At 44.4% G+C, this 10261-nt stretch overlaps 1 protein-coding gene and 1 long non-coding RNA gene across 2 annotated transcripts in view; one reads left to right on the forward strand and one right to left on the reverse strand.

The window, feature by feature from the left end:
* LOC101922254 (opsin-5-like) overlaps positions 1-7679 on the forward strand; it is a 28450-nt gene extending 20771 nt beyond the window's left edge. The window contains exons 2-4 of the mRNA XM_005239211.3: positions 2517-2810; positions 3417-3748; positions 4628-7679. Of these exons, the coding sequence (XP_005239268.2) occupies positions 2517-2810; positions 3417-3748; positions 4628-4975 (974 nt within the window). The 3' untranslated portion in view covers positions 4976-7679. The remainder of the gene's footprint in view (positions 1-2516; positions 2811-3416; positions 3749-4627) is intronic.
* Positions 4939-7832, reverse strand: LOC129784872 (uncharacterized). The gene is made up of 3 exons (XR_008748063.1): positions 7693-7832; positions 6087-6221; positions 4939-5070 (listed from the first exon to the last, which is right to left on the reverse strand). It is a non-coding gene; the product is annotated as an uncharacterized LOC129784872 (long non-coding RNA).
* Between the last annotated feature and the right edge of the window lie 2429 nt (positions 7833-10261).

Consider the following 10261-nt stretch of genomic DNA (forward strand, 5'->3'; position numbering starts at 1 on the left):
TATGTGCTTCAGTAAAGAGGCTTTGAGCGGCAATGCTGGGCTTTAGCATTTCACATCTCACCCCTGTTCGTGCACACTTCCCTGCACTGCACTGTGCTGTCCCCTCAGTTGTACTGACAGCAGAGAGCACAACTCAGGGTGAGAAAAATCACTATCTGCAAAACAACAAAGGGTTTTTCTTCTAATCCAAGCCAGGGTGCCTGCTCCTTTCTCACACAAATGTAAATATGTAGATGCAGTTAGGTAATGGGATGGGGCAGCAACAAAGGGCTGGAGGCTGGAGGTCCCCCTGCAGCTATTGCTCTTGTGCCACCATGCTACAGTCTCACACTTCTAAAGGGCTTTTAGGCACCTAAACTTCAGGCATAGCTTCCAGCACTGGATCAAGAGCCCAGTGTGGCAGCCAGGCTCACTACATCATGTAGGGAGTCTCACAAGCATCCCATATACAAAGCAGTGAGCTTAACTGAAAACCATGTTGTATTTATCCATAGCTTTGCCACCTCACTGGGGGCTGCAGGAAGGCCTATTTGTCCCCTGAAAACATGTTTTCATTAGGAAGCAACAAGGCCAGGGCATGGGCTGCAACACTCCCCCCAGTCCTCTCTGCTATTTGATTACTAGCCCGCTCTTGCAGTTTTGTCCCACGCCAGCCAGCAGCCTCACAGGCAGTGGGACGGAGGGGAACAGCATCCGTCAGAGCAAAAGAGAGGGTGGACCTTGATGTCCACCTCTGATGGTAAAACTAAGAGCTGCTTCCCTACCCCTTGCCTAGTGGTTAGGGCTCTCAGAGAAGTGAACAAGGTTCATTTGCCTCCTGAAGCCTGAGGATGTTCCAGCCTGCGGCTGTCATTTGGCAGGAGAGTGCTCTTCTCACCAGGTTGCTGCCTGTCAGCAGGTGGTCCCACACCAAGCCACAGCAGGCATCTCTGTGCGAGCAGACACCTGCCTCTTGAGAGCTGAGGGGACTCTTCAGGCATATCCAGAGGTGCCAAGTGAATGTTGTCAGAAAGTGAATGAATGAGGGATGGGGGGGGGGGGTGTGTCTCAGATTTGTACCTCTGTTTCATTTAAGGCTTTCTCTTGACATCTCCTGCCTATTCTTGGATTTATGCCAATGTATTTATTCCGTTTTGTTGCATGTGCCTTGATTAATTCCCTCCATGGGCACTTCATTATGTGGCATCTGTGAGCAAACGCAGCCTTTCTGCATTCACAGCGACAAGGGAACATGACAGAACGTTTTTTTCTGTTTTCCTATTTCACTTCTGACTTTTAGAGGACACCTTCTCAGGAAAACCTTTGATCAAAATGTAGCTCCAGCACAACGTTCACTTGAAAGAAAAGAGAAAATTAGTTGTTCGTCATATGTACTTTTGACACTGTTGTCATGAATGCTTTGAAGCCCTATGGCATATCTGAATAATGTATGTCCGACAGGTCCTTTTGCAAAGTGATCTCCAGTCTGTTGCATGCCTCTGGCTAAACAGTTTCTGTGGTCTGTCTCACTGCACTCAGAGACCACCAGAACAGTGTGGGTGCCTGAACTGCGACACACGATGATTCTCATCTGCTTGACCAGCAAGGACCATGAGCTGCCCGGCCAGCACATGTTGACTATCGAGGCAGCTCAGAGCCGGGAGGCTTGTGCTGGGGCTCCAGTGGAAGGTGCACTGCAAAGAGGGAAGGCTTTGGGAAGTGGAGGGCACCATATGAGAGGAGAGAACAAGCAGGCAGGACAGCTGGAGTTCTTCAGTAGGAGGAAGAAGTGAGGATATTACCAGGGAAAAATGAAGGTGCATAGGTCCATTTTACTTGATGGTGTGTTGTGCAAGATACTGTAAGAGTGGAGTGAATGGATGTGAGCTATTCACATGAGGTAGGAGCCACAGGGGAATAGGTGGGATATAGTGCATGGAGAGGGGTGTGTGACATGGAAGCGAAGAGTTATAGTGTGGTGATATGAAGGGGCAAGATATGGTCTGCTACTCATATGACAACATTTCCCCCAGTGGATAAGGCTGGTCAGCACTGCAGGAGGCTGTGAACAGAAATCTGAAGCGCTCTTTGCTCTAGCAGCTCCATAGTGAAATACCTCCTGACTGGGAAATCCCTGTCTAGCAGGGAGGCAGGAACTGAAACCCAAGAGCTGGCTGAAGCAAAGCAGTGGATGCTGTGGTGAGGATGCTGAGCTGTGTAGCAGCTCTTAGAGATGCCATCTAGGTGGCATTTCCTATCTGCCACCCAAGAGAACAAGTTTCCTCACCATGAGCTGAAGAACATGGTTTCATAGCAGGGCATAGCAGGTGCACACCGGTGTCTTTTGAAAGCATCAGCACAGCAGTGTCTTGGCCTGGGAGGTGCTGAATTCTGGCTAGTCTCCCAGTCTGTCCTGTCTTCTAGACTTTAGTCTTAGGCTAATGACCATAATTTTTCACATCCTTTGTATAATCAATGGATTTCACAGGTGTGTTAACTATGTGATATTATTGTCTGTGCTGATTCTTCTCTTTCAGCCATCCTGACAATCCTTGGAAATTCAGCTGTCCTTGCTACAGCTGTGAAACGCTCTTCCCTCCTGAAGTCACCGGAGCTGCTTACAGTTAACTTGGCAGTAGCAGATATTGGAATGGCAATCAGCATGTATCCACTGGCCATTGCATCCGCCTGGAACCATGCTTGGCTGGGAGGAGATGCATCCTGCATATATTATGCTCTGATGGGTTTCCTTTTTGGTGTCTGCAGCATGATGACCCTATGTGCCATGGCTGTGATTCGATTCCTTGTTACCAATTCATCCAAATCTAACAGTAAGTAATTACATTTCTGGTAACCTTGTAGTGATGCATTTGGGCTATTGTGTTCCGAGACATACTTTGTGGAATGTGGCATGGAGCATCAGTTCAGTAACTGTAGGAATAAGCCTCTAATTTTAGTCCAATATGAAGCCCTTGTACTCCTAGAAGGATCTGCTTAAATTTCTTATTAAACAACGAGAATTCTCACTTCTCAGTAACACCAAGTGAAACCACCTCAGAGTGGAGAGCCCAAATGTTTTGCTGGACTAGACTGTCTTGTCTTCCTATTTGTGTGCAAGCAGACATACTGGAATTTGAGAGGAAGGAGTATTCTCCTGGTGTTCCTGGCCTGGAAGCACAGTACGTTTGAGATCAACTTGATCTTGTAAAGCTCCCTGACTTGGTAAACTCAAGATCAGCACTGAGGGCTGCACTCAGGTCTCACCCAATCCATGGACTCTCTTTGTTATGTTTCTCAAGAAGACCAAGGCTTAGGGAACCGCAGCAGCAGCCCAGATATATCTATAGCCACCACTCTTCTGTTTGAGAAGAAGTTATAGCAAAAAAACCGTGGCTGAGATGAGATCCATATATGCTTGCTCTGTTTCTTTCTTGCAGGTAACAAAATCACCAAGAACACTGTTCGCATCTTGATTACTTTCATCTGGCTCTACTCCTTGCTCTGGGCCATTCTGCCCTTGGTAGGCTGGGGCTACTATGGCCCTGAGCCATTTGGCATCTCTTGTACAATAGCCTGGAGCAAGTTCCACAGCTCCTCCAATGGCTTTTCATTCATCCTGAGCATGTTCCTCCTGTGCACAGTCCTGCCTGCACTGACCATCGTTGCCTGTTACTTGGGAATCGCCTGGAAGGTTCATAAAGCATACCAAGAGATCCAGAATATTGACAGGATCCCTAATGCAGCTAAACTGGAGAAGAAGCTGACATTGGTGAGTTATCCCAGTGATAAGAAGAGTCTGCAGTAATCAGGAGCTTATGGAGAACTGGCTCTATTCATGCATGGCTCGTGATGACCCTTCATTGCTTTTGTCTAGTATTGGTGAAAGATGGAGATGTGGTTCCAGTCTCACCCATACTCTGCACCCCTCAGAGGAGCAGGGGGTTCCTGAAAACCTTGTCATGTCAGTAGCTTATAGCGATATAGTAAAATATTATCATTGCATATTATATGCTTATATTATGATCGATTATAATTGCATTGCATATTATACCAATAGCAATCTATCATAGCTACAATGCAGCTTTAACAATCTTTAGGCAGTTTGCATCCAAGACTTTCATGGACATATAGATTTCCAGTCATGCCAGAACAGCTGTCAAATCCTTTCGTGTTGTAGCTGGGTTGAGGTCTTGTTCTATCATCCCAGCTATTTTTAATCAACTGAGTGGCTACTCTGAGCGAGAGCTACACAGAAATTCTGTATGGAAACAGAGTTTTTTAACATAAAATTTTTCAAATAAGCACTTTTCTTGTGGAAAAGCAGAATTGACCCAAGTGTTCCAGAGGCCAGCCTATTGCTAGGCTGTACTGTCAGGCTGGGCTGTCTCCATGACCTTTTGAAGCCAGTGTCAGGGAAGGAGATGAAAACAACAGCTGCATCATAAGAAACCCACAGTGTAGATCTACTAGGTGGGAATAAAAGCATGTATGCATTGCCCGGTGTTAGCTGTGCTCATGTCACAACATAGTAAGTGTACAGTTTCAGGTATTTCAGCTGGTTCAGGTGTGGTTTCATCTACACAGCACGCACCTAAGTATCAGATCCTGTCAGTGCAAGCCGAGGACTGAAGCCCTGTTTGCCTTTCAGATGGCCGTGCTCATCTCAGTCGGGTTCCTGAGCTCATGGACACCGTATGCAGCAGCCAGCTTCTGGTCCATATTTAACTCCAGCGGTTCCCTACAGCCCATTGTTACACTGCTGCCCTGTCTGTTTGCCAAATCGTCAACAGCGTATAACCCTTTTATTTACTACATCTTCAGCAAAACTTTCCGCTGTGAAATTAAACAATTGCAGCGTTGCTGTGGCTGGCGAGTTCATTTCTTCAGCACCGACAACTCTGCTGAAAATCCCGTGTCGATGATGTGGAGTGGGAGAGACAACGTACGTCTCTCTGCAGCTGCGAAGGTGGAGAACCAGGCTGCTGCAAGTCGCTGAAATGCAGCGATAGTTTCACGACGTAGGTCGAAGCTTGGCCTCACTCGTGGGTCCAAATGCGTAGGCACGCAGCACATGGGGTTGTCACTGCATATCTTATGTCAAATACAGAGGTTTAAGTATATATTTTTACGCAACTTTCAAATATTGTCTTTAAACAGAATAATAAAAAACCCACTATTTTTTCCCAAGAATTTCCACTTTAGAGGAAATAGATAGATCTATGTACTAAACATAAAAACATGTAAACTAAACTTATTTTCAGGGATACAGCTATAATTAAGAGAGGATTTATTATTTTAGGGGCTTTTTTTCTTATACTTTTGACTTCTTAATGCAATCTACCTGCACACTCTTGGCTCTGTCAGTGAACCAGCCATCAGAGGAAACGGCAGGTTGCACACAAAGTGTTACCAAACAAATACAGCTGAGAGTGTAGCTTTCCAGTAAGGCAGACAGAAAACCATATGGGTAGCATGAAATATTCACAGCCAGCAAAAGACAATAAAGGGGCTGCTACCAAAATATCTTCGAGATCTGCAGTTCCTTGCTCCACTGGGGGTATAGTTCCAACTCCTCTAAACACAGGCTCAAAAGGGAGTCACGCAGCCTTAGTCTGAAGCGGTCAGTGGGAATGCGGCAGTCGGCGAATGATGCCTCCTGCGTATTACAAATAGTGCAATGAGAAGTGAAGGAATTGCTTAGCAAAAGGAACTGTGAACTTACGCTGTCGCTTGCTGAGGTGTAACGGCTCTTCCACCGTGAAAGCTGTGGGAGCATTTGTTTTCTGGAGCACTCTGTCCAGCATGCCAAAAGACACCCCCAGGACAACCCGCCTGGCAGTAAGTAAGCCTGCAGATGCAGTCCCCGCTCTCCTCGCTTCAGTGGCAGCTCCTGAGACACCGAGCTGCCCACGGGCTGGAGCACTGACAGCCGCAGCTGAGGACAGTTTACTGATTCACTTTAAGGCATACGTACTAACAGCATCCTGCTAGCCAGCTTTAACCAAATTTATTTGGAGGTGGAAATGATAAGCCTCTACACTTTACATCTCTATCTCTGTGATTTTAAAGGACATAAACATGTATCTTTAGGGTTTCAGATGCTGTACAAAATATGGCTCGATAACCGCAGCAGTTCTTGCTTCCCCTGCTTGCTCAGCTGACCGCATCTATCTTGCATTAGCTTTGGCGAAGGCAAGAAGACTTAGATCACAGGCAGATTTGGCAGAGATTTTCAAAACAATCTAAAACAATAGCAAACGGACTTTGAGTTCTTGAAAACTTCTACCATGCTCAAACCCTAATAATTAGTTTCATTTTATAAAGTACAGCTAAGGCCAAGAACAGGATTAGAAAACAGGCTTAAAAACTTCTGTGGCTATAAGAATTTCTGTTACTATGGCGTGTGAATTACAAGAGAACAAACAAAATGAGACATGCGCTGTAACATACGCAAAGGCAAAAAATAATCACTAAGTTGGGGGTTAGGAGACTTTTAGGAGCTTGTCTTCCCCAAACTCCTGCCACTGGCAGTGTCGCCGACTCTCATAAATATTCCACTAGATTAAACTAGGTTTATTTGTAAAAAGTTGTGAAAAAAACCTAAATTAAGTTGGCCTCCGCAGATGCTCCATGAGGAATGAGACTGTGCTCAGTCTTCTCTCCCAAATGCAATGAGATGAAGCATCCTCTGGGAAAGTCACCTCTGACAGGAAAATGGGAAAAGGGACGAGGAATATGGGGAGCAGGAGAAAACGCCAGTAACCAAGAGGGGAGCATATAAAAGCTGAAGGAAAACATATAGGGAGAAGAGGTGAGGCAGGGGAACGTTTTGCAAGCATGTAAGTGGGGAGGGTGAGGACATGGCAAAGGGAAATGCAAAGGGGATGGTAATGTAAAACAATCGACCGGTCAGAGGAGCGGGTCACTGAGCGGAGAAAATATTACCATGCCAGAAAGGGACCTGTTATGCTCAATGTCAATTATCAGCATTTTTTTCATCTTTAAAAAATAACCTGATAGGAAAATGGAACTGTCTTTTAACAGTTTTTGCTTTCACTTGTTCAGTTGCTTGATGTTTAAATAAACAGTAAAATATATATTCCCATCTGCTAATTGCAGATTTGTGAATGGAACAATGACAGACACATCAGTCATGTAATGTAACGTGAGCTTCCTCTGTGAAAAACTGAGGAGCAGAACAGGTCCACATCCACTTGTAAATGCTTGGAAAGTGTATGTAATATGAAAAATATGCCACTCTACAATACAGGCAAAATCTCTGTAAAACCAAAAGATCTGTATATTGTTACTGTCTCGGTATAATGCTTTAGTAGCCTGATTTATTATCTGTTTATGTACTTCCTCTTTAAAAATCAAAGTCCAGGTGTTTGCCTCTACCAAATATGGCTCAAATTTCTTTTTTGTTTTTCAGACTCGGTGAGAAGCAAATCAAAACTTCCCCAGGACAAACTGAATTGTAGATGTTTTATATCATATACAGAAAATTTGAAAAGCAGGGCTGCCCTTGACCAAAGAACTAGGAAAGCAAATATAGCATTAACGTCAGGGGACTAGTTATTTTTCCTTAAGTTTTGTGAAGTTAATTTATGGTCAAATTATAGCTCTCATTTAATGGTATTTCCTACCGAGCCCCGGACTGTGCTGTCAACTGAGTGATCTTCTAAGACACCAAAGCAGAATGCAAGCACTTACCTCAGAAATGAATCTGGGCATCTTACACTGGCAATCACCAGCGCAGCCATCCAAATACAAACCCGTATTTAAGGTAAAAACTCCAACAGCGTCTGACCCACTCACACACTAGGAGTTACCTCACAAACCGTGGGTTTACAGCGCAGACATCCACATCTGAGTGAGCCACCTCCAGCTCCTTTCTGGCCATTGAGGATAAACGGAGCTCGCTACTCAGATGATGACATGCAAAGTTTGATTTGCATTAAAATAAATTGCAATTCAGTGCCTTGCTTTGAAAAACCTTCTAGGCAGTCTCTGCCTAGGCATAAGAATACAGAACTAGACCACTTCTGTTAAAAGTCAGTTTTCCCATCTGTAACATTACATGTGACTCACTTCAGAACAAGGATCAATTATTTCAGCAGTTATTTCTAGCAGTTAGAGCATAAGGTTAGTGCTGCAGACTTGCGTTCCACCCCATTGCTTCACCAGTGATACTGCGCAGTTCTGGGGAAAAGACTTAAAACTCTGCCTTGTGTTCTTCTCTTACCCAAGCAATAGAGACAGTCTTGCTGCTCATCACTGTAAAGCACCAACTGTTTGATGAACAGCTTAACCCAAGTGCAAAAGCACCAGTCCTGAGGGCTGGGGATTCACGAAAAATGAAAACCAGACTGCGACCCCCGTACAGAAATTTCCCCTCTCTAGGATCTGACTACTGTGCTCAGGAGGTTACTTTACAATTGAAAATCAAACGGATGGCTTGTTTCGCAGTTAGGGCACCGGCATGGGCCTTGGTGCTACCCTCAAGTTCTTAAAAGTCCTTTATCAAGGCTTCTTTCATGAAAGACAATGCACCGCAGCAAGTGAAATTCATATCATACGTGTAAATTCGTATCTCCACAACTTCAGACCTTTGTCCTATCTTTATTCCTTGCATCTTTGCAAAACTTCCTTACAGATAAAAAAATGTATCTCCCATTTTGGAACTTCTGAAGGGAAATTACTTAGTCATGCAGTAACCTGCTGCTACCTTGCTTATTCCTATGGGAAGGATCTGGGTGCCTAGTCCCAGAGTTTATATATAGTTATCATTTTGTCCTGGAATATGCCAAAAATACTCAAAACAAAATGTTTCAGTATATTGCAGAGTATCAACTTGATTTTTGCACTAACCCAAATTCTCACTAGCCTGAAGAGCAGTGCAGTTTTAAAGCAGCCAAGTTGATGAGGAGCACGTGCAGCATCTGAGATTTTAGATGGCAACCATTCACCGTTACCAATGAGGGCTGACAACCTGACATCAACTTGTCAGCAAGCACTACGCTCACTGCTGAGCTGCTCCAGCAGCGGGGAACATATGGGAAAAGCACATTCCATCTTAGCTTGTCGTCCCATAAGGAATCTCTACCTAGGCAGTGAACCGACGACTCGCTGGAAGGGAAGTCTGTTCACTTGGATACTTTTCCTTAAAGGGCCTAATGCAAACACTGTGCGCCGGGTGGGAACACCATTCTTTCCCCAGACCCACCGTTTTGTTTACCAACCTTGACATGACAGAGAATTAATGTATGTCAGTCAGTACTAGTCTGGAGATGTAAAGGGCCACCCTTCGTGCATTAAAGGCCTGGAGTGATTCCAACTGAAGTTTGCAGGATTTTTTTTATTGAATTCAAAGGGACAAGATGCAGATTTTAAAGATTGTGACAGGTTTGTTTTTTTTAAAAAAAAGAGGAATCTGTAAGGCAAACACAGGTAGATGGCATATATTATCAAAGAGCTGAGAAACCATAGACAGAAAGAAATTAATGAAATTACTGTCATTACAAAGTATAGAGGTCACAGACACTTTGAGTATGTCATTTCTCCAGTTGGCAGGCAAGAAGGATTCTGAAAAGACATAAAGGGAGTATTTTAATTGTCACTTCCTGTATATTCTGGTTTGAACCATACCAATCTTTCTTGGAGGGAATCAGATACTTATAAATAGTTGAGGATAAACTCCCAAGAAGTTTTCAAGGCAAAGATTTGGTTTGGGATCAATACTTTAAACCTTAATTGTAAAGAGAGAGAAGAAAACAGCAAGTCACTTCACCTCCTTGTTTCTGAGCAGCGTGAGACTACAGGCATGTGCCCCATGAAACAAGCTTGTTTTAAGTAAAGCTCTCATCAGTGGCACTCTCTGAAGAGAGGATACAGTGCTATCAATTGGATCTGCAATTTCCAGCCAACTGCAGAAAATCTCATTTTGAATCAAGTATGACGGTGCTGAGCACCTCAGAAGCGTGCTACAGCCTCGTCTACCACAAGGCAGATACAAGCATTACCCCTGGGAGGCTGCAGTCTCGATTTATGACGGGATTCAATGAGCAACAAGGCAAAATGAAGTGGGGATAGGGCCATAATGCCAGAGACCACCCCTCAAAAGACCCCCATGCCCCATTTGCCTTTTATGGATTCCACAAAGGACTTTTCAAGTGTATAAATCAAATTCCTTCTGGAGGGGAGACAAAACCAGTGAGAATTTATGATCAATTTACCTGAAGAAAGTTCAGCTGCTAAACAGGCAGGGATAGCAAGAACAATA

Source organism: Falco peregrinus, chromosome 7 (assembly GCF_023634155.1).
Source record: "Falco peregrinus isolate bFalPer1 chromosome 7, bFalPer1.pri, whole genome shotgun sequence".
NCBI classification, from domain to species: Eukaryota; Metazoa; Chordata; class Aves; order Falconiformes; family Falconidae; genus Falco; species Falco peregrinus.